At 41.3% G+C, this 24,326-nt stretch overlaps 1 protein-coding gene and 1 long non-coding RNA gene across 6 annotated transcripts in view; one reads left to right on the forward strand and one right to left on the reverse strand.

Moving 5' to 3' along the window:
* LOC120380555 overlaps nt 1-5,988 on the forward strand; it is a 35,372-nt gene extending 29,384 nt beyond the window's left edge. For both annotated transcript variants that reach the window (XR_005587800.1, XR_005587801.1), the window contains exons 2-3: nt 4,771-4,857; nt 5,694-5,988. This is a non-coding gene — a long non-coding RNA (uncharacterized LOC120380555). The remainder of the gene's footprint in view (nt 1-4,770; nt 4,858-5,693) is intronic.
* Nucleotides 1-24,326, reverse strand: part of NCOA6 (nuclear receptor coactivator 6) — a 73,327-nt gene that overhangs the window by 39,735 nt on the left and 9,266 nt on the right. For 2 of the 4 annotated variants that reach the window (XM_039498361.1, XM_039498357.1), the window contains exons 2-7: nt 23,697-23,812; nt 14,506-14,652; nt 13,104-13,382; nt 9,947-10,102; nt 8,829-8,951; nt 369-497 (exon numbers count right to left, since the gene is read on the reverse strand). In XM_039498361.1, the coding sequence (XP_039354295.1) occupies nt 369-497; nt 8,829-8,951; nt 9,947-10,102; nt 13,104-13,338 (643 nt within the window). In that variant the 5' untranslated portion in view covers nt 13,339-13,382; nt 14,506-14,652; nt 23,697-23,812. The remainder of the gene's footprint in view (nt 1-368; nt 498-8,828; nt 8,952-9,946; nt 10,103-13,103; nt 13,383-14,505; nt 14,653-23,696; nt 23,813-24,326) is intronic. The other 2 variants (XM_039498360.1, XM_039498359.1) reach the window with 2 other exon arrangements.

Below are 24,326 nucleotides of genomic sequence, written 5' to 3' on the forward strand. Positions count from 1 at the left end.
TAGAAAAGTAGGACGACAGCCCAGGACCAAATTTTGGTGCTATCCTTCAGAGTGTACTCATGTATGTGTCTGTATGCTGAAGGAAAAAGAATTCAGAAGTACTTTGCAGTAAAAAAATGTCAATAGCAATAGTTGTATGCAGTGTTGTTGTAATCACTTTTATTGGATCAACTTCTGTTGGTGAGAGAGATGAGGTTTTGAGCTTACAGAGAGCTGAAGAAGAGCTTTGTAAGCTGTGTAACCTTGAAAGCTTGTCTCTCTCACCAAAAGAAATTGGTCCAATAAAAGATATTACCTCACCCACCTTGTCTGCATAACAGCAATAGTGACAGAGAAATGCTATTACTGTAAATGTTTTTTTTTTTTACCTGACTGTAAAGCAGGTCGCGGTGTCCTGGGCTGCAGCTCTGCATTAGCTCCACTTGCCATCATAGAAGAGGAAACATTTCCACTCTGGGACATCATAACAGTTGTAGGATTGTTCATTCGTATTAACCCTGAAAAATTAAAAATCATTATTTGTTAGATCTTAGATGCAGTTGGTCATGTTACTGTACCTACAATGGATAAGACTGGTTTCAAAAAGAAAAAAGTTAGAATAGCATTATTAATTTGTAATTAAACAAAACATTTCTTTAAACGTAAAGAATTCTTCCCGAAGAAAAGACTCAAATTGGACTTAAGGAAGTTTGCAAAGTAAGAAAATTCTCACTAGGAATAAAAGGAAGTATTTATACAAAGAATATTTTGAAATACTATTGGAATTTCTGAACCTACTACTGGTGGCATCTACTGTGCTAAAAAAAGTGATATCTGACTCAATGGAAATATGAACGCATCACATGAGAAACTGAACAAGATGCTTTGCTACCAGAGTGAGGAGCGTGATATAAAAATAGATTAGATGAACTAATATTTCTCTAGGATGGAAACTTAAGTGGCATAAACTTTTGATTAATTTTTAAGGTGCTTTATGACTGTTAAGCCAATATTTTACAAGGATGGCAATTTAGTCTCTTACATGTGGCTTCCATATTGACATTTTGATTTGCTTATCAGTTTTTCCACCAAGATGGTCACCTCCTTTAGTGTGTTCAGAAATACCAAAAGGTAATTCAAAGCATGTTTTCATATGTATATATCTATAAATAAAACAAAACATCTATAATGTAAATAAAACATTTAAGTTTAACTTATTGCTTTGGTACTGAATCAATAGAAAAAAAAATCAGTGGCATCCTAAATCTTATAGTGATTGAACTATTAACCAGCAAATATATATAGTCCTCCTTTTATTTCTGGTGAGAAGCATTTCTTACCCTGAAAACTTCAGATTCTAGGGTAAACAGACAACTTTATTCCAAATGTATTCACTATTTTACCTCTTATAAGAAAAATTAGCTTTAATTAAAGTAAAAATTTGAACTCAGAAGACCTTTGAAAAATTTGCAGCTTTTTTTCTGGTAATATTCAACCAAGTAATAATGTATAATGCACTTTTCACATTCAAAAAGCTGTACGTTCTCAAAATACACCGTGTGGCGTATTCATACGCATTTTCTTTGTTACAAATGAGAGGCAAAAGAGGTAAAGTGACTTGCTCAAAGCTACACTCCAAATCAGTGGCAGAACCAGGATGAGAACTCAGGACCTGAGGAGTATAAATTCTAACCTCATTCCTCCAGATTCCCTAGATTCCTCCAGAAATATTATTTTAAAATCAGAATATGTTAATTCAAAGTTATTTCTTTCCTGAAGTCTTCTAGCCTATTCAACCTCTCTGCAGAATGGATTTGTAGTGGGAATGGTAGATTCTTCATTTTTTCCTCACACAAGAAAAGGGACCACAATCATCATTGGCAGGCCCCCATCCTCCAAAAAACAAACAAGTCACAAGGTTCAAGGAAAAAAAGGAATGGAGAATCAGTCTGACTTCCATGAGGCTGTGGCAAACATACTTTAGTTACAATAACGTACCTTAGATTTTTTTTTCTGTGCTACACTTATCACTTATAAGTGTATAAGTGTATAAAATCACTTATCTAGTGAACTTTTGGGAAATCCCACATATACAAATCTAGCTCCTAATCCCATAAAGCTTTACCCATGTGCATAACTTTACACAAATGTAGTCCTATTGACTTGAACAGGACTACTCACTTGTAAGAAGTTACACATATACTCAAGGCTCTAGAAAAGCATTTAGGAGATGGAGAGAAAAGGACCATATGAAGAGATATTTAGAGGAAAACCTTCATGGTTTCACTCAGATAGGCCGAGATTTTCAAAAATGTCTATGAGAATTAGGCACCCAAATGAGGAGGTTACTCACCCTGTGCAGTAACTGACGTTCTTCGAGATGAATGTCCCTGTGGGTGCTCCACTCCAGGTGTTGGTGCGTCCCTGCGCCATCGCTCGGAGATTTTTGCAGCAGTACTTGTACTGGCCACGCATGTGCAGAGCCTGCCCCCCCCACCCCCGCTCTGGGTATACCTTAATAGTACGCATGTGTGGCCGGTCTCAGTTCCTTCGCTACAACGGAGGCTACCCCAACTCAGAAGTAGATGGGAGGAGGGTGGGTAGTGTATCCACGAGAGGGTCTTGAGTAAGGGCATAGTGTTTAACAAATGTGTGTTCAGAGGACCAAGTGGCCACTTTACAGATGTCAGCCAGGGGAACTTTGCGTAAGAAAGCTACAGAGGTAGCTACAGATCTAGTGGAATGATTTCTGATGGAGGCTGGAGGTGTAACTTTTTTTTATCTGATAGCACAGTCGGATGCAGTCAGAGATCCAATTTGAAAGTCTCTGGGTAGAAATAGGTGTCCCTTTGGAACGCTCCGCGATGGAGACAAAAAGTCTAGAAGAACTTCTAAAAGGTTTGGTTCTATCCAAATAGAAGGACAAGGCCCTGCATACATCTAACGTATGTATTGTGGCTTCGAAGGAGTTTGCATGTGGTTTCGGAAAGAAGGTCGGTAGGTGTATTGGCTCATTAATGTGGAATGAGGAATAAACCTTTGGAAGAAATTTGGGGTGTAATCTAAGGGTAACCTTGTCCTTGAAAAATAGCGTATATGGTGGATCTGCCATAAGGGCTGCAATTTCTCCTGCCCTTCTGGTGGAGGTAATTGCCACTAAAAATGCTGTTTTCATAGAGAAGTGTAAAAGGGAGCAGGTGGCTAGGGGCTCAAATGGTTGTTGAGTTAGACAGGATACTACTGAATGAAGGTCCCATGGAGGGGTAGGCGGTTTAATGTCTGGGTACAGGGTTTGGAGTCCCTTGAGGAAACGCTTGGTGATTGGATGAGCAAAGACAAAGGTATTGTCGATTCTGTCATGAAAGGTTGTAATAGCAGCTAAATGGACTCTGATGGAGCTGAAGGAAAGGCCAGATTGCTTAATGTTCAATAGGTAGTCAAGTATGAGAGGGAGAGGTACGGACGTGGGAGAAAGTTGTTTAGCTGAACACCATTGTGTGAATCTCTTCCACTTTCGGAGATAGGTGGTGCGAGTAGATTGTGTTCTCCTGTGTAGAAGCACTCTTTGAACTTGGTCAGAGCAAGCTAGTTCGTTTTGGGAGAACGATGTAGGTACCAGGCTTTGCGGTGAAGCATGGACAGATTGGGGTGAAGAAATCAGCCATGTTGCTGTGATAAGAGGTTCGGAATGAGGGGCAACGAGATTGGTGGTCGAACTGACATTCTGGTGAGAAACGGAAACCACGGTTGTCTGGGCCACGACGGGGCAATCAAGATCACCGTGACATGATCTGTTCGTATCTTTGTGAGTACTCTGTGGAGAACCGGTATAGGGGGAAAAGCGTAGAGTAAGTTCCGGTGCCATGAGACCATGAATGCGTCTCCCAGGGAATGTTTGCCGAATCCTGCTCTGGAGCAAAATTCGGGACATTTCATGTTTATCACAGTTGCAAAAAGGTCTATGGTTGGGTAACCCCAAATGCGGAATATGTTGCGGATGATTGTCTCGTTTATCTCCCATTCGTGATCCCAGGGAAAGTGTCTGCTTAATTCGTCTGCCGTGGTATTCATAACTCCGGGAAGATAGGCGGCTGATATGCAGATGTTGTTCGCAAGGCACCAATTCCAGAGCTTCATAGCCTCTGTGCAGAGTGAGTGAGAGCAAGCGCCTCCCTGTCTGTTTACATAGAACATGCAGGCAATGTTATCTGTCCTTATGCGTACATGTTGATTCCTGATTAGTGGGAGGAAGTGATGGCAGGCACTGCGTATGGCTCAAAGTTCTAGGACATTTATGTGCAGGGAGGTTTCGGTGGAAGACCGTAGCCCCTGGACTGTGTGGTGAGACATGTGGGCGCCCCACCCTGTGAGGGATGCATCAGTAATCATTATCAGGGATAGAGTGTCCTGGAGAAAGGGGACTCCAGAGCAGAGTTTGGAGGGAACTGTCCACTATAGTAGAGAGTCTTTGACTTGGAAGGGTATGGAAAGAGGCTTGTTTAGAGAGTGCACGTTTGGTTTGTAACCCGTGGCCAACCAAGCTTGGAAGCATCTCATGTACAAGCGTGCGTTTTGGACCACGAAAGTGCACAAGGCCATGTGACCTAGTAGTTGTAGGCAGTCTCGGGCAGTGACCTGGGGACTGTTGCGAAGTTTTGAGCCCAGAAGTTTTATGGTGTTGAATCAGTCAGGTGGGAGAAATGCCAACCCCATTCGGGAATCGAGGTCCGCTCCTATAAACTCCAGGTGCTGGGTAGGACGTAATGTGGATTTGTTTTTGTTTATTTGTAGGCCAAGAGATAGGAAACAATCGATGGTGAGTTGCGTGAATCAGAGAGCTTTGTCGAACGTCAAGGCCTTGAGGAGGCAATCGTCGAGGTAAGAAAATATTATGACCCCTTGTTTCCTAAGGTAGGCCGTGACTATGGCTGGGAGCTTGGAGAAAACCCAGAGGGTGGTGGAAAGTCCGAAGGGTAGAACCCTGTACTGAAAATGTGTTGAGCCGAGGGTAAAACGAAGGAAACGTCCGTGGGCCAGATGTATAGTGACATGAAAATAAGTGTCCTGTAGGTCGAGGGCTGAAAACCAATCACCCTGCTCCAGCGCTGGGATTATGGTGGTGAAAGTTACCATCTTGAACTTTTGCTTTTTGATACATTTGTTGAGTCGCCTGAGATCGAAGATCAGTCACCATCCCCCAGTTTTCTTTTCTATTAAGAAATAATGGGAATAAAAACCCTTCCCTCTGTGTTGTTCGGGCACAAGTTCCACTGCTCCCAACTGAAGGAGATGATGTACTTCTTGGAAGAGTAGTGGCTCATGAAAGAGGTCCCTGAAGAGGGATGGGTGGGAGGCAAGGAGAGGAAGGGAATAGAGTAGCCCATTGTCACGAGCTCTATAACCCACCTGTCGGTGGTAATGCTCTGCCATTGGTGGGAGAATGGCCGTAGGCAGTGTCCAAAAATAGGGACATGGGGTGTAAGCGCTGAAGTGGGAACGTTGTTTTCTAGGTCTTCGACCAAAACTTCAAATCTGCTTATTAGTTGGAGGGGGTTGAGGCATTACCGAAGAATTGAGACAACGACGCTGATATTTGGGTCTCTGGCGTTGCTGCTGCTGTTGTTGCTCCTGTGATCTATGGAAGTGCTGTGTATATGTGGGGTAGTGTGGACGGTGGTAAGGTTGAAATCTATATTGTCGCCTTCTGGTCGTAGGGGTTTGGATTCCTAAGGACCTGAGGGTTGCCCTTGAGTCCTTCATTGAATGAAGTACGTCATTCGTGGCAGAAGCAAAGAGTTTGTCACCGTCAAAGGGAAGATCTTCAATGATACTCTGGACCTCTCGTGGAAAGGAAGAAGAGAGCCATGAACCTTGGTGCATGACCACTGCTGTGGCGGTGGATCTTGCCGCAGTATTGGCTGCATCAAGGGCCGCTTGAAGAGTCGTACATGATATGATTTGTCCCTCAGAGACTGAAGCTGTGAATTGTTGCTTCTTTTCATCTGGAATGTCCTCAATAAAGTCCATGAATTTGTTATAGTTTTTTGTGGTTATATTTTGCGAGAACTGCAGTATAATTAGCAATACGAAATTGTAGCGCTGAAGATGCATATACTTTACCTCCAAGGAGGTCCAAGCATTTACTGTCTTTGTTGGATAGGGTAGAGCGGGAATACTGCTGTCTGGCCCTTTGATTGGCTGCATCTACTACCAACGAGTTTAGCACTGGATGGGTAAAAAGGAATTCAGAGCCCTTAGAAGGGATGAAGTACTTGCAATCCACTCGTTTACAGGTAGGTATGTTTGTAGTGGGGGTCTGCCAGATGGCTGTAGCAGGTTCTAAAAGGGCTGCGTTGATTGGTAATGCAACCCTAGAGGAAGAAGAGGGCTGTAGGATATCCGTTAGCTCATGCTCTTGTTCTGGGACCTTCTCCAAGTTAATTCTCAACTCACTAGCAACTCTTTTAAAGAGGTCTTGAAATTGTGAGAAGTCATCCGAAGATGATGTGGGAGGGGGAAGCAAGGTTTCTTCAGGTGGTACCTCCGGGTCTACTGGAATAGGAGCAGGATGTGATTGATCCTGCAGTTGTGACAATGCTGCCTGGTGTCTTGTGTCAGTGGCAGGTACATCAGCTGGTGGTGCTAGGCAGGTGTTGCGCCTGGTTGAGGCGGAGTAGCGAGTGTGTTCTCGAGCATACGCTGCCCATGGGGCCCAATATTGCCACAGTGGTGGGAAGGGCATAGGTGGTGCCATCCAGAGATTCACACACCATGGGGCAGGATCTTAAGAGTAGGATGAGGTAATTTTTCTGTGACCTCTGTTGACAGGGGTCTGAGGATGGGAATCTTGATAGGGTGAAAAATCCCCTTGCGGTCCAGCTTTCTCATCACTAGAGGAAGGCTGTGCAGACCCTGAGTCAGCCATTGGAGAGAAGTATGCATTCAGTATGGATGACTGCAGGATAGGTGACACGAGGAGGTCCCTTGACTGAGTAAACTGCAGTGCTGAGGCTCCTGTGTGAGGTGAAGGCTGTGCAGGAGGAATCTGCTGAGAGGAAAAATTCCTCTGCACCAGTGTTTTGAGCCTTAACTCACTGCTGGTCAGCTCAGTGGGTGTCGGTGCCGGTGCCGGGAGATCAATATCAGCCTGCGGGCGGTCAGGCAGGTCCTGATATGTCGGCACCCACGTCCGTCGCAATGCCAAACAGTGCCAGAAGAAAGGCAGGCAACTGAAAGCCTGAAGCCTCGGCACCAGAATTTCACGCTGCTGCCGCAGGCGGGTTTCATCCGGTGCCAGAGGAGCCCAGCGTTTCAAATGTACTCAAGCGGGGAAGCAGCGGGAGGTAGGCGGTAGACCTGCCCAGAGACAGCTTATCGTAGATGACTGAAGGTGCCCTCTTTTCGAAGTTTTTTTGTGTTTCTTTGAGGCAGGACGGCAGTGGCGGGCAGCAGAGCCGGAGTCAGCACCTGGGTCTGAACCTGACCCTAGGGATCTCTGAAGGAGGAGCAGTTTTAGTCTAAGCTCCCTGTCCTTCCGTGCCCTGGAACTAAGTTTGCTGCAGTGGGCACATTTTGGGGGGGGATGAGGGTCTCCCCCAAACATTTTATACATTTTGAGTGCCCATCTGACAGGGGGATAGGCTCTTTTTTCTTTCTTTCTTTTTTTTAAAAAAAGGGTAACTAACTACTACTAATAACAAACTAACAGCAAACTAACTAACTAACTAACTAGAAGGGTAATTTTAATGAAAGGAAGAAAGTTCTTAGCGAGTCTGCTGAGCTCCGTCTCAGGCCGGGGACAGTAGAGAAGGAAGTGAGGAGACTGGCCACGCATGCGTACTATTAAGGTATACTCAGAGCGGGGGGGGGGGGCAGGCTCTGCACATGCGTGGCCAGTACGAGTACTGCTGCAAAAATCTCCGAGCAAAGGCACAGGGATGCACCAACATGTGGAGTGGAGCACCCACAGGGACATCTCTCGAAGAAGAACTCTAACTTTCAATGCGAAGTACATTAAGACCTAGGAAATGAAGCTCAGAGATTTTCATAGTGGAAGTAATAAATATTCTATTTCACATTTTTTGTTAATTACAGTGATTTAACTACTCTTAAATTAACCAGATTTCCACCCATAATTTGCAATTTGTAAATTTCTTTTCCATTCATTCCAGTGGATAGCTACATTTCTCTTGTCCTAATCTACTGTACATGAGAAGGTCAACGAAAGCCCCCCATCTGTTAATTTTTTAAAAAGTTATATTAAATCCTATTTTAATTGTTTTTAAATGATTTGCTTTGCTTTGTAATTAAATGCAACTATTAGAATACTTTATTATAGAACAATTTTCCTTTAACTTATTTAATAGTCAGATTTCCTACAATTTATGAGTTATACTGGCATGATAGGATAATGGATGGCAGATATGCAGTTTTGTTTAAGCATACAACTTGGATGAGAAACAGTTCTCTATTACAACAATGTTAATATACAGGAAAACAGACATACTAAAGTAGAAGTAAAACTGGATGAATAATGCACAAATTTATTGTGAGAATTTGTTCTAATTTTAATATGAATTCACTTTTCTGTGATCATGCACCTTTTGTATTCACTATCTGGACATTCAACTGATATTTACTAGCATGGATGCTCATGAGAAATAACAAGACACAAGTATTCACAAACTAAATATTTTGCATGGGATGGGACACTGACAGCAGGGAAACTGGTATGCATATTGGAATTACAACTCTGCTAGCAACTGTTGCTACAATCACTGAGGTTACATGATAAGCTTAGTAATAAATGTAATAACATGTAATACTAAATTTAACAAAACTGAACTTACCTTGGCCACCCTGGATGGAAAATCCTGTCTCCATTCGTATTGAATTGCCTGCTCCCATGGGCCCATTAATCCTGACATCTTGACTTCTATTTTGACCTAAAGCCAAGTTGATGGCACCTTCACCTGGAAGTAATACACAATCTATTAAGTTAAATTATATGCATGGGATGGGATGGCAAGGGAGAGAAAGGAACCAATCTACAAAGCAGCATTTAAAGATGGTGTCAAATTTTGACCTGCTGCATGCACTTTGGAATATAGGGTGATTATGTAACACACACTACTCTTGCCGACTCTTCAAATATGCAGTCAATATATTGAACACTGAATTGTGGTCTTTAATAAGAGAAGAAGGGAACATCCTGAGATAAAAGAACTGAAGAGCTACATGCCCTGGGTTTGAACCTTGCATGCTGTGCCCTTGGCTTGTTCTCGGAGGATCATCCAGGGGTGCAATTTTAATTATGAAAGCCACTGATTTTAAGAAGAAAGCTTCACCTCAGGCCTCAGACAACAGCATGAAAATATGCATTATTTTTAAAAGCTAAGGGCTAGTCTACATTAGAAGCACTACAGTGGCACCGATGCAACTGCACCGCTGTACCACATCTGGTGAAGATGCTTTATGATGACAGGGGAGAGCTCTCCCATCAACATAATAAAACAACCTCTACAAGACGCAGTACCTATGTCGGGGGGAAAGCTCTCCTGCCGACAGCACTATCTACACTAGCGCTTAGGTTGGTGTAACTTACATTGCTTATTCACACCCATGAGCAACATAAATTATACTGACATGAGCGGTAATGTATACAATCCCTTAGTAACATGTTGGTAATGACATTCAGAAACACCTTCTACAGAATTTCAAACTCCTCAAAGTCAAGTAACTATTATATGTAAACTTATTCCTGAAGGAACAAACGAAGTAAGTGTTGTTTCAATACAGCTACAGAAAAACGGACAGCTTCAGAAAACAAAGGAAGACATTTCTCTAAACTATGAAGTTGCAGAATGTCTGTGAAGCTCATTCTCAAGCACAAAAATTGCTTCTTATCAATACTGCAGTTTTAGCACATCCACAATTTTAGTACCTCTTAACAGCAGGTGTGACATACCTTCAATCTGAACAGAGAGAATTCCCAAGTCACGGAGCTGCTGGTTGTTGCTCTGAGCCAGAATTCGCAGCCGCTCTGCAGCTTCTCGGGGTATATTAAATGTAACACGTACACTGTTCCAGGGTTCTACCTTCTGCAATTTTAACTTGTTGGATTCTTAATTAAAAGAAAAATAGAATGGAGTATTAAGTCATTTTTCAAACAATGTAATAGCATAGCAGAACAAAGATGAAAACCAAGCTACCTATTTGGCTTTCAAGATTGTCAAGGGTTATTCCAATATGTGAAGATGGGGAAGTTTTCCCATACAGCTGTGTAACCATGCTACCTGCCAAACCATACCAAAATTCAACTTCATAGAGAACCAAACAGATGAAACCCAGTACACCATAGCCAACACAGTAACTCAGAGAGGCTATCTGAAAATTTAAACTTTTTTTGTGTAGACTGGTTTGGAAGGGTGTAACTATTCAAAATAAATGGTTATATGGAGAAGCTGAGTTCCAGACTGAGCCAGTTTTTCATTCCTGTAATGGTCTTCACTATATATGTGGCTCTGAAACGTAACAGTAGCATCTATGAAGAATACACATCCTTAACTTCAACTAACTTGCTTAACCTTTTTTGTTATATTTAACCCATATTTAGACAGTATATACAACAAACATATGTAAAACCTACAGGTTTTTCAGAAAGCTAGCTACATTGAATCTATTTAGTCCCCTCTACATAAATCATCAATTATTGGAAAAGTAATAGGTAGGAACCAGAATAGATATGTGAAAGGCGAATCATCCTGGATACATTTATTTAAATTCTACTTGTACAAAACATGTCACTCTGCAGTACATTAAAATCATTTAAAAATTATTCCTAATATAAATGTACAGATCTATATTTTTAACCTGTTCAAGAAAGTCTCTTTACAATTTGGGCCTATGGTTGCAGTTTCCCAATCACTTGATATGTCCCATAGTAACAAAAGTCTTACTAAATTTGTTAACTATTTATACCTTAATAACATATCACTTGTGAATGTAATAATCCATCACTACCAAGTGCTTTGTGTCTCAGTATCCTAGCCAAATGATTACTGTAACAGCAGAAAGAAATCTCTGTTGTCCTGTTTATCCTCTTTAGTACCCGCACACATTGCCTCAAGGATAAATTATTTAATCCTCCTTTTCACATTGATGTAAAGAACTAATTCTTCTGCCATTTCCTTTTCTTTCATCAATAGTTCTTTATTGTTCTATCCTAGCAACAGCCTTACTGGATCTCATTTTGTACTTCTAAAAAGACATATTAATGATCTCATTACTGGTTTTAATATCCCTAGCTATTAGTGATTCATTTTCCCTTCTTGCCCTTCAAACACTATTTATCTCAGGTTCTTATATAGGTCTCACAAAGATGCAGTTTACATCCTCTATACTTTCGAAGCTATATTTTGTTCTAAAATCACCTTAAACAATTTGCCACTCATTCACATTAATTTTAAAAGTTTTAGTTTCACATAGAACCACACATTTTTAAAACCAATTCCTTCACTTCTTTAGACTCTGAACAATGTTCATCAACTCCACCATGAACACTGGTAATTGATTTCACTATGTAGATTCATCCTTTTATTGAATCCAGTTTACCAAATACACACAATTAAATTGTCTTATATGATTGAAATATTAATGCATGTAATTTTATATCTGTAATTGTGTTTTTAAAGCACCTATTGCCATAGTTTATAATATATGCTATAACAGAGTGAGATTTGCTCAAATTAAATATAGATCCACCCTAGTGTTTACTAAGGCAATGAAAAGACTCCCAATTCCCACTGAAGTTGATGGATCAGTTCCTGATTAAGGTACAGAATGAGGAGAAGAGATTAACCTGAGGTGAAAAGGGTTTGTTTTGGGCACTCTAGAAAAGGCAGACCAATTACATTATAATTATTAATTACCCTACACTGTGGAAAGAGATCCATGATAACGCAGGAAATATTTAAAACTCTGACCCATAACATAAATGGTCCAATATTCAAACACACAAAATTGACTATATGGAATAGAGGGGTCGATTCTTAATTCAAACATGTGGAGTGAAAAAAAGAACCTTCCATGGAATCTGAGACAGATTTCTGAGAGTCCACCCCCCCAGAGAATCCAAAAGGGTGTAGCCCAAAAACACTGCACAAGGGAAATGCACCTAGGAGAAAGAGCTTCTTACAATAAGGCTTGTCTTCATGGGGAAATAATACTGATATAAAAAAAAGTGTCAGTTTAAACTGCTATAGTTATATGGGTATAGCCTCCTTATTTGGTTTATCTTATGTTGCTTGGGAAGAGGTTTAAGCTAAACCAAAAAATCCACTTATATTGGAATAAGAATGTCCACACAGGGATTCATACCATTAAAAAACAAATTTAGTTTATAGCTTAATTTAATTATACGTGGTACAACTTGTAAAACTTTCTTGTTTAGACAAACCCAAAAAAGGGAGTAAAATTCTTTATATGGATCTTTTCTAAAGTTCTCTAATAGCTGGAAAGAATCTTAAAAGTCATAGTAAGCCTGGTATCTGCATAAAGTATGCATTAAAAACTATTTTAAAAGACTATAAGAAATTACTGACAAAAATAGTGTAAGATCCTGACCAGTTTTCCAGACACATATAATTATCCAGTCTCACTCTGGAATGGGGAAAAACAGCACATATCATGGATCAATTTGCTGGTCTTAATAATAGCCACATTAAAGGGAAGCTGTAGGAAGTTTTCAGCTGTGTACACAATTCCAGGGCATCTCAGAAAATCTGTGGGTGCAGACAGGACATGGACCAAAATACTATAAAACAAATATGTATGTAACTTTTGGTGAAAACAGAGTTAAAGAATTGACAGTGGGATAGGGGAATTCAGTAAGTGGTAGGAAAAATGCTGAACTAATAATACAATCATAATGATATTAAGCAGCTAAAGAATTTCAGAACATGTTTTCGCTCTATGCTGCCCAGAGGAAAAGTACTATAAATTTTTACCAAAAAAAAATAATCCCAATAATTTATTACAGTCTAGAGTACCTTAATTTAGAATATGATTTGTGTGAGAGAGAGAGAAGGAAACAGAAGTTGAAAAGTGACAAGAAAATGGATTACCCATGTGTAAAAGACCAGGTACATTCTTCAATATGATACCCAGTTTCTGTTTAAAGTCTTTGTCATCTATATTTCCTTTAAAAGCAACAAAGATGGTGGAACCTTCAGGAGTGCTGTCCTGTTTTAGGTCATCTTCCTCCAGTCTGGAGTCAAAATCCACCTCTAAGTCTTCCATAGTTGAGGAGAGCAAGGAAGCGTAGGTTTCTTTTAAGTTAGGTAGATCATCCAAAACCATGGCTATTTTCCAGCAATGCAAGCTAGTCAGACGTTAAGTAGATGCTTTGAAGGAAATAATAAATAAAATAAAATAATAATAATAATAATGCACTGTAAAATAGGTACAATTGGGCATCTAAACCAAAACCATGATACATAATCTGAGCACTAGAAGTTATTTTCTAGAGGAACAAGGACAGGAAAATGCTATTGTGTTACATTTCTTACAAGTGATCCCAGTGCAGATTATTCTAAAATACTGTGGTACAATATCAGAGGGGTAGTCGTGTTAGTCTGGATCAGACTAATCTGTATGCTCCAATACGTCTGTTAGTCTATAAGGTGCCACAGAACTTTCTTTCGCTGTGGTACAATAGTAACAGTCTGTTGGTCCAATTGAAGATTATTTCACCCTCCTTGTCTCTTTAAAAGAAAGCAGAACTGGAAGAGAGGGAGAAGAGCAGCAGCCCTGAAGCTGCTCAGAAGACCACCAATGGCCCCCATTACAGCTGGAGATGTCATTGCTATTCCACTGTAGTGCCATCACCACTACCAAGACTACCACACACACCATCTTGAGCAACAGATGGTAGGATACAGGTAGCAGCACTAGAACTAAGGCAGCATGCTTCCAATTTTTTTCCCTTCTCTCTCCCACCACAAATATTTAAAGTGTTAAAGAGGAGATATAAATCAGGCAGGAACAGTTATGGCAGCCAGATAGAATAGTCCTTGCACTCTGCATAAAATTAAGAAAAGTTACATCAGTTATATATGTAGCACCAACAGTATGCTTTATAATTTTATACTGATATTGGCCCTCAAAAACTTCTATTATGGCTAATACCTGTAATAAGATTTTCTTAAAGCATTATTGGAGAGGGACCAGCCAGTCTGATAAAGAAAACCAATACGGATTCAAATCTAGAGGCAACCATTGCAGAAGAGTTAGGTGTGAGTGTCAAGGTGTTCTTGTCAACAGAAATTTTAAGCAGTTCAGGGCACCTTGGAGAAGACTAATTACAAAAATGAAAGCAATAGATGCCAAATCAGAGAAGGCTATAGAACTCTTTGAAACCCTGGCTGCTAAAGTCACAAAGAATACAGACAGAATAAAGGAGCCAACTTTTTCACTGTCACCATTGAAAGCACACAGAGGCTGCCAACAAGAAAATAAACAACCCACCAGGCGACCCAATATCAGGGACTGCAAGACAAACAAGCTGATCTTGAAAATCGTAGCCATCATAATATCAGGATTGTTGGTCTGCCAGAGAAAACTCAAGGGAGTTGGTTCACAGAATTCTTCAGAACTTGAAGTACTCAAGTTGACCTGTAACGGTAACCAGTTAAAAATCAATTCACTGTCATAGACTCTAAGGTCAGAAGGGACCATTATGATCATCTAGTCTGACCGCCTGCACAACGCAGGCCACAGAATCCTACCCATCCACTTCTATAACAAACCCCTAACCTATGTCTGAGTTATTGAAGTCTTTAAATTGTGGTTTGAAGACCTCAAGCTGCAGAGAATCCTCCAGCAAGTGACTCATGCCCCACGCTGCAGGGGAAGGCGAAAAACCTCCAAGGCCTCTGCCAATCTGCCCTGGAGGAAAATTCCTTCCCGACCCCAAATATGGCGATCAGTTAAACCCTGAGCATGTCATCCCAGTACCAGAAAAAGGAGAGCACCTACTATTGATCCCTATGCACTACTTTGCAGACAAAATGCTTGTGATGAGACAGTGCCAGGAAATTGTAAAATTTTAAAACATTCCCTAAATAGTTAGTTAGCTCTCCAATATTTTTCATATGGTGATAGAATGAAATGGCAAGGTTTTAACCAAGCCAAAGGCAATCTCAGGATTCCAAAATCCAATATGTACTCCTTTACCCAGGAGTCATAGCAAAAGACATAGCGAACGGAAGACCACAATCATCTTCTTTCCCAACAAAGCTTACCCTTTGGCTAGCTATGCTGATCTATGAGCAGGTGAAACTTGAACCATCCTTCTTTAAAACTACAATATACATATGTGGATTTGGCAAAGATCTTCGGATTCCTGACAGAACTAGAACCTATGTGGGTCCTTAATGCCTGGTTTTGGGTGGCTGACATTCTACTAATTCTTGTTAAATGTTTCTGATATTTTTATTTTGTGGAATTTGTAGCACCAGCAATAAACCCTACTGGGATACAGTTAGGTCACAATAGTAATCTAAGAGGTTGTCTAAATGGCAAGGTAAAGCTCATTAGAGGGGTGTGATTTGTAAATTGCTTTAATATGCTAAGCTCTGACTGTCCTCGACAGACCGTGTTGGCACAAACTAAAAGGTACCTAGATCATGCCAGCAAGTTCTACATGGAGCAGTTACCACGCAGCACATTACAGCACTTGACAAATCACACTCTTCTAATGTGCTTTGACCAGTTAAGAGGACTCAATTCCTGAAAGTCATTGTCAGCAACAGATGAAATTTCCTAACATAGACAGAATTGTAAGGAACATACAATTTCAAGGTTAATATGATATTCAGAAGCGTCTATCAAAACCTTTATAGCTCAGAACCGCAGTCTTCAGGTCGGGATATATATCAGTTTTTGGTAACAATCCAGTCCTTTACCCTGCATGAAAACCACAGGGCAGAGCTTAAAGGTCATTTCCTTCCCCAACCTCAAAAAAAAAAAAAAAGAGGGGGGAGGGGGAATGAGTTGACCCCTTCCTTAAAAAGAAAAGAAAAACCCACCACCATCTGGAAAAGCTTTCTAAAAACATAAGATGAGCTTGGACTTCCACTTTATATATATTATGTATATATTTAAAATACACACAAAAAGTATGCCAATAAACTGTTAAAGCTGTTAAGTCCAGCACTCAGAAGTTAGGACTGCCAGAATTGTAGAACTTGGCAGAAGTTAGGACTGCCAAGACTGTACCTTGGTGCATGCCCTTTGTGTGGATACATTAAAATGCAATCTTTAATTACATAATCGCATACTAATTTTACTGTAGGACCTCTGCCTCATTCACTGCACAGGATTGATGGTGTTCAGTGAAACCTTGGTCTGAAAACAGAATGATTAATGTCTTCATGGGCTTTTCCATGGTGCTCATCACTACAGTACCAGAGTGCTTCACAAACATTAATGAATTTATTTTCACAACACCCTTGTGAAGTGAGTTACAGATTTCACAGATAAGGAACTGAGGCACAGATCAATTAATGTCATAATGTCAACTAATTTTGAGCGCTCAATTAGGATCTGACTTTTCAGAATACTCAGCATTATGTATGGTCAAAGAACAGCTCCCACTGACTTCAGTTGCAGCTGAGTGTGTAAGTCAGGCACTCAGAAAATGAGGAATACACATACAGTGCCCACTTGTGAAAAGTCTGCTTTAACTGGAATCACATAGGAACTCTGGTAGAGGAGGAATAGAATCCAGTTCTCTAAGGCAGCGTTTAACTGCTGCAACCATGAGACCATCCTCTCTCTTCCTGCAGTCCCCTACTTCATTTGCTACACATCTTTCAGCTTCTGCAGCAAACAAAGCAGGAGGCCTAAAGACGACATCCTCTTTCACTAAAGAACCTTGATTCATCCCCAGAGCAGGCCCATCCTATGCACTGAATGAGGCAGGGGGCTATATGATCATGTAATTAAAGACTTTATCACAATGCATACTCACAAGAGAACTGAATTAAGAATGCACAGGCAACTGTGGGTCTACCATTTCTTAACTTTGCAAACTTAATGTTATTTCAATATAGGAGTGTGTGTGTTACAATATGCACACATATGCAGGTCTTGTTTATACTATTCTTCCTGGAAGACTCTATAGACAGACAATCAAATGCTGAGGACCAGTAGGATGACAACTCAAGTATTAAAAGAGTGAGGAAACCAAACCCTGAGCAATTAAGAGAAGAGATTTTTAGTTACTGTTTAAAACTGTGTTTTTTGTTTTATTTACACCTATTAAACTGACTAAATGCCTGAATAAACTTCTGGGGGAAAAGATCTCTAGAATTCAGTACACCTGCCTTACATTAAGACTTGAGAAAGCCCCACTACCCTTCTCTTCACCTCCAGCAGGAAAGTCAGACATTATATTGCGATAGAAGAAGAAAAAGGAAAGCGTTTTAAAAAAAAAAACAACAACTTTCAAGCCTTCTTAGTACTCATGAAGAAGCAAATAAATAAAATAAAGGCAAAACCCCAATATTCCTTCTTTGCAAATCTCTTTCAACAGGCAAACAGGAAGAGGTGTTGGAGGTAATTACAATGATGTGGCAGTCAAAGTGTGGTGGTGTTCAGTCAGTATTATACAACATACAGAACTCATTCTATTCTAAATAGCTCTTTAATCCTGTGATTTCTGTTTCAATCTCTCCCATTATATCTGAAGCAGCAATCTTTCACAGACTATGGGTCAAACAGACCCATGGCCCTTTTAAATTGTGATATTAGAATATTCAGAAGAATGCTGCAGCTCAAATTGCAATCCATGACAGGGCCGTCCAGAGGATTCAGGGGACCTGGGGCAAAGCAATTTTGGGGGCCCCTTCCATAAAAAAAATTGCAATACTATATTCTCATGAGGGCCCCTCCGGGGCCCAGGCAAATTGCCTCACTTGCTCCCCTCCATGGGCAGCCCTGGGAAAAATAAATCTTCCGCATCTCGGCACAAACCCAGTTTTAAGAAAACTTCTTTACAAGGTATCACTGGTTCTCAGCATCAGCTAGTGCTAAAAGGCACTAAAGCTCACTAAAAGGGTTGGACAAATATTTTCCGTCAAAACTTTTTTTGGATTGAAAACCAGGGGTTTTTAAAAAGCAGAAAAAAAATCACGGACAATGTCTGCTTTCCTTCAAAATTTGTTGTGTTTTTTTTTTTTTAATTGAAAAGCTGAAATTAGTCTGCCAAAACCTGAACATGGTTTGGGGTTTCAGAAATGTATGGCCAAATATTTGCTGCTTGCTTGTTTGATTGTTTAAAGAAACAATAAAAAAATTCTGCTTAAAAAAAATCCAAAACTTTTGAAGCACCTCAGCTTGTGACCAAATGCCTGAGCCCATCCAGTCAGAGACTTTTCCAGGTTTCCGATACTCTGCTGGCTTCTTTGACTCATATCTGTTTCCATAACTTTGGGTTCATTTAGCTTAGAACCTAAGAACAGCCATACTGGGTCAAACCAAAGGTCCATCCAGCCCAGTATCCTGTCTACCAACAATGGCCAATGCCAAGTACCCCAGAGGAAGTAAACCTAACAGGTAATGATCAAGTGATCTCTCTCTTGCCATCCATCTCCACCCTCTGACAAACAGAGGCTAGGGACACCATTCCTTACCCATCCTGGCTAACAGCCATTAATGGACTTAACTTCCATGCATTTATCTGTTTCCTAGAGACTGGCTCCATGGGGTCCCTCACAAACTGGAGACGATTACTGTGGGTTTGTCTTTAGTATAGCTTATGTACATACTCCACGAACTGAGCATTTGAGCTTGTTCCAGAATCTGGGATGAGCCTATGTTGTGAAAACTGAAATGCTCAAAATAGCACATGCATGTGAATGGACACAGGGTGCTAAAATTAAATTAACCCAGGGGTTCTCAAACTGGGGGTTGGGACCCCTCAGGGGGTCACGAGATTATTACTGGGGGTCACGAGCTGTCAGCCTCCATCTCAAACCCCGCTTTGCCTCCAGCATTTATAATAGTGTTAAATATATTTTAAAAAGTGTTTTCAATTTATAAGGGGGTTGGGGGTGTTGCACTCAGAGGTTTGCTATGTGAAAGGGGTCACCAGGACAAAAGTTTGAGAACCACTGAATTAACCCCTCTGAAGCCTCAGGGAATGCAGGGGAGGGAGGGGGGGGGTCTCCCTTGGTAGGGTTGGGAAGGAGGTAGGTGGTGTAGGATATTGCTCTTCTCATGTGATCCTCCCCCAGTGGCTAATTTTAAATGAAGCTACCCTCCCCTGACATGAATCTCTCTATGGCACTGAAATTAAATATAGACTATAATTTGGCATTTGAGAAGTGAAAGGGATGGTAGCCCTAATGGAAAAGCTAACAGCTTGGCTCTTCTGCTTTAGGGTAGGGAAGGCTGTGCCTTCCAAACAGCCTGGCCCTGCCCCCTATCTGACCCCCACCCACTTCCTGCCCCCCAACTGCCCACCCCCCGCAGAATCCCTGACCCATCCTGCTCCTTGCCACCTCACCATCCCCCAGAGACCCCCGCCCCATCACCACACCGGGATCCCACCCCTGCTCCCTGTCCCCTGACTGCCCCGACCCCTATCCACCCCGCCGCTGAGTCCTCACAGACCCCCAGAACACCCACAATCCAACTCCCCTGTTCCCTGTCCCCTGACCGCCCCCCCAACCTCTGTCCCCTCCCTGTCCCCGGGACTCCCTGCCCCTTATCCCACCCCCCAGGCCCCGGCCCCAGCCTCTTACCCCCCGCTCCCCCGATCACCCAGAGCCTCAGCGCGTCGCATCCAGGAGCGTCCCTGAATAGCAGTGCAGCTTGCCTCCGGCGGGGCCTGAGCTCCTCCCCTCTCAGAGCCTCGTGGTAAGGGGGCGGGGCTGAGAGCTCTAACAGGGCTTAAGCTCCCAGCCCCGCCCCCTTACCATGTGGCTCTGAGCAGGGCGGAGCTCAGGCCCCGCTGGAGCTTGCAGCCCCGCCCCCTAACCACAAGGCTCTGAGAGGGGAGGAGCTCAGGCCCCGCCGGAGACACGCTGCAGCTGTTCAGGGAAGCTCCTGGATGTGCTGAGGCTCCGGGAGAGGGGCGGGGTCGGGACGGGAGCCTCAGCCGTTCTCTTGGGGGCCCCTGCGGAGCCCAGAGCCTGGGGCAAATTGCCCCACTTGCCCCCCCACTCTGGGAAGCCCTGATCCATCATCCTGATCTTAATATGCTTTGTTAAAGATTTGTTAAAATTAGGAGCGTCAAGCGATTAAAAAAATTGTGATTAATTGCACTGTTAAACAACAACAGAATACCATTTATTTAAATATTTTTGGATGTTTTCTACATTTTCAAATATATTTATTTCAATAATAACAGAATACAAAGTGTAGAAAGCTCATTTTATATTTTTATTACATATATTTGCACTATAAAAAATAAAAGAAATAGTATTTCAATTCACCTAACACAAGTACAGTAGTGCGATCTCTTTATCATGAAAGCTGAACTTACAAATGTAGAATTATGTACAAAAAAAACCTGCATTCAAAAACAAAACAACGTAAAACTTTAGAGCCTACAAATCCACTCAGTTCTACTTCTTGTTCAGCCAATCGCTCAAACAAGTTTGTTTACATTTGCAGAAAATAATCCTGCCCGCTTCTTGCTCACAGTGTCACCTGAAAGTGAGAACGTGTGTTCTCATGACACTGTTGTAGCAGGCATCACAAGATATTTACATGCCAGATGCGCTAAAGAGTCATATGCCCCTTCATGCTTCAACCACCACTCCAGAGGATATGCATCCATGCTGATGACAGGTTCTGCTCAATAACAATCCAAAGCAATGCGGACCGACGCATGTTCATTTTCATCATCTGAGTCAGATGCCACCAGCAGAAGGTTGATTTTCTTTTTTTGGTGGTTCAGGTTCTATAGTTTACACATGAGAATGCTGCTCTTTTAAGATTTCTGAAAGCATGCTGCACACTTCATCCCTTTCAGATTTTGGAAGGCATTTCAGATTCTTAAACTTGGGTCAAGTGCTGTAGCTATCTTTAGAAACCTCACATTGGTACCTTCTTCGCATTTGTCAAATTTGCAGCAAAAGTGTTCTTAAAATGAACATGTGCTGAGTCATCACCTGAGACTGCTATAACATGAACTATATGGCAGAATGTGGGTAAAACACAGCCGGAGATGTACAATTCTCCCGCAAAGAGTTCAGTCACAAATTTAATTAACACTTAAAAAAAAAAAAACAAGCATTATCAGTATGGAAGCACGTTCTCTGGAATGGTAGCCAAAGCATGAAGGGGCATATGAATGTTTAGCATATCTGGCACATAAATACCTTGCAATGCCAGCTCCAAAAGTCGCACGTGAACATCTGTTCTCACTTTCTGGTGATATTGTTAACAAGAAGTGAGCAGTATTATTTCCTATAAATATAAACAAACTCGTTTGTCTGAGCGACTGGCTGAACAAGAAGTAGGACTGAGTGGACTTGTAGGCGCTGAAGTTTTGCATTGTTTTGTTTTTGAGTGTAGTTATGTAACACACAAAAAGTCAACATTTGTAAGTTCAACTTAATGATAAAGAGATTGAACTACAGTACTTATATGAGGTGAATTGAAAAAATATTGTTTCTTTGGTTTATGATTTTACAGTGCCAATATTTGTAATAAAAAATAATATAGAGTGAGCAGTGTACACTCCGCATTCTGTGTTGTAACTGAAATAAATATATTTGAAAAATGTAGAAAAACATCCAAAATATCTAATAAATTTCAATTGGTATACTATCATTTAACTGTGATTAAAACTGCGATTAATAGCAATTAATTTTTTTATCACGATTAATTTTTTTGAGTTAATCACATGAGTTAACTGCAATTAATCGAAAGCCCTAGTTAAAATTAGAAGCACAGTAGACATAACCCTTCATAGGTGCTAATATAATATAGTTTACTGAAAGGATCACAGGCATTGTTTCACTTGACAATGAAAGCCTTTGATCATGCTGAATGGGCGTTTTGAGCTTTTCTTTACATTTGGGTTGTGTTCTAAGACTACATCTACACTGTACCACAGTGCGGACTATGGGGTGTGAGTGGCAGAGGGCACTAAAGGGTTGTGCGCTAACTGCCACATGTGGACACTACTCACGCAAACTAAAAGGTACCTGGTTTGCATTAATGTAATCCTGTTGGAAAGAGAAAGAAAATAACTGTTCCACTGAGGATAAATGTATAAACAGTTACTGGGCCAGAGGCTGTAGTCCAGTGATTAGGGCACCCACATGGGAGGTAGGAGACCCAGGGTCCACTCCTCTTCCTCCAATCACTCTTTCATTATTTATTCACAATGGAACAGCTCCAACAGGAGAGATTTAGGGAGCCCCACATCAGAGTATCTCACAGCTCAGTAGTTAGAACACTCTCTTGAGCGGTAGGAGACCCCTGTTCAATTTTCAACCCCAGCAGGGAGGGGAGACTTGATCCTGGGTCTCAGATATCCCAGGTGGGTGCTCTAGCCACTGGCCTAAAAAGTTAGAAAGTGGGTACCACCACCACTTCCTCCTCCTCTTCTGGAGGATTTCTGTGGATTGAGGCAGGCGCCTAACTCATTCCTGCAAGAAACTATTTAGGCCCCTAAGCTGCCTGATTCCAGGAGAGGGGTTCTCACTTGTGGATTGCTAAAGAGAGATAAGCATGGAAGCCTGACAGCAGGGAGTTGCCTATATCTGAGAGAGGGAGGGGGCTTAGCACACACCCCATTGTCAGTACCTCCCATTGGCTAGCTTAGGCGGCTCACCACCCTGTAAACTGACTTTTTTGGATCACATTCTAAAATGCCTCTCTCCCCCCTTTCATTGCACAGGAAGCCTAGGTGCCTAACTCAGATTTTGTGGATTGCTCTGTTGTTCTTATTATACTCGAGACACCTAAAAGTTGTAAAAGTTACGCGCTGTGATACTCAGCGTTGTAATGCCCAAGTTCCTTCCTGAGCCCCACCCTCACTACCTAAGTCTACAAAACACACCACCATCATGACACTTAGACAACAGAGGTCCATAGCACTGAGTGTCCATGACCACATTGTACAACTTTGTTCCCGGCATCTATCCACAGTGTTATAAAACACCTAATCTATTAAAGCTTTTGCCATATTGCATCATTTTTGGCACAAGTCCTGTAAAAACTTTGAAAAAGCAAACTGCAGTCTGCTGTGTATTAACATTGCATGCACAGAAAGCAGAGGCTATGAGGAACCAATGTTATAATGCATAAAAATCCCTGAAAAGAAATAAACTCAAATATATACTAGATTTCACTTTAGGAAAAAATGTTAATGAGTGTTTCGTTTCAGTAATCTATATAAACTGTTACTTACTGAGCTCTAACCTTTGCTCCCCATGGCAACAGGGACTGGGAACATCATGCAAGCAGCACAACCCTTCTGACTGAAAGGAGTGTACAGGTACATACTTCATGTTGATCACTAGTAACCCTATGTGGCAGACCGAAAAACCAGCTCCAGAGAGAGCAGATTCCTGACATCCACTTTAAAAATGAAGTCACTGTGACCAAGGGCCACTGAGTTGAAATGAGGTTGTTGTTTTTTTAAGAATGGAAAACAGGAGACCTCCAAAAGCCACACATACTCTTTTACTTACCAAGATGATCCCCCCGAGACTTCCTTAATTTATGCCATTTATGCAGCTCTTTGTTAACCCCAGACTAGTAAGCATTTTTAAACAAAGTATCCTCCAGCAGTGCTCAAGTGAAAACCCTGAAAGAAAAACAAAACAAAAGTAGTCCTCTATGTGATACAAATCTATGCCAAAATAGTCAGTGTTTTCAGTGGGAAAAAAAATTTAAATAATAAAACACTGAAACATTTTGGTGCAAAAACCAAAACTGCTTACCACTTGTATTTATAATACAAAGTATTTTGTAGGTGGTAGGTACATAATTATTGTGCTGATATTAGAATATAAATAGTTACAAGTCATAAAAACTGAAACTCAGTATTGGATCAATTTCAGGACATTCTCTAGGAAAATTCTGTGCCTGCCTCTACTGTTCCTCTGGAGTTGCTCACTAGGGAGGATGACCCCAAAAACAGAAACTCGGGAAGAGGTAAGAAGAGACTAAAAGCTCAGAAAGGTGGAGCTTCAAGTTTATATGACATCTACTAGCCAGATACCAATACAAAACAGGATCCAGAGATACCACCAAAGCAGAAAACCCAACACTGTCTCCTTCCCAGCAGCTGGTGGCAGGGAGATAGGAATCTCACCAGA

The sequence above is a fragment of the Mauremys reevesii genome, linkage group 13, assembly GCF_016161935.1.
Source record: "Mauremys reevesii isolate NIE-2019 linkage group 13, ASM1616193v1, whole genome shotgun sequence".
Classification (NCBI taxonomy): domain Eukaryota; kingdom Metazoa; phylum Chordata; order Testudines; family Geoemydidae; genus Mauremys; species Mauremys reevesii.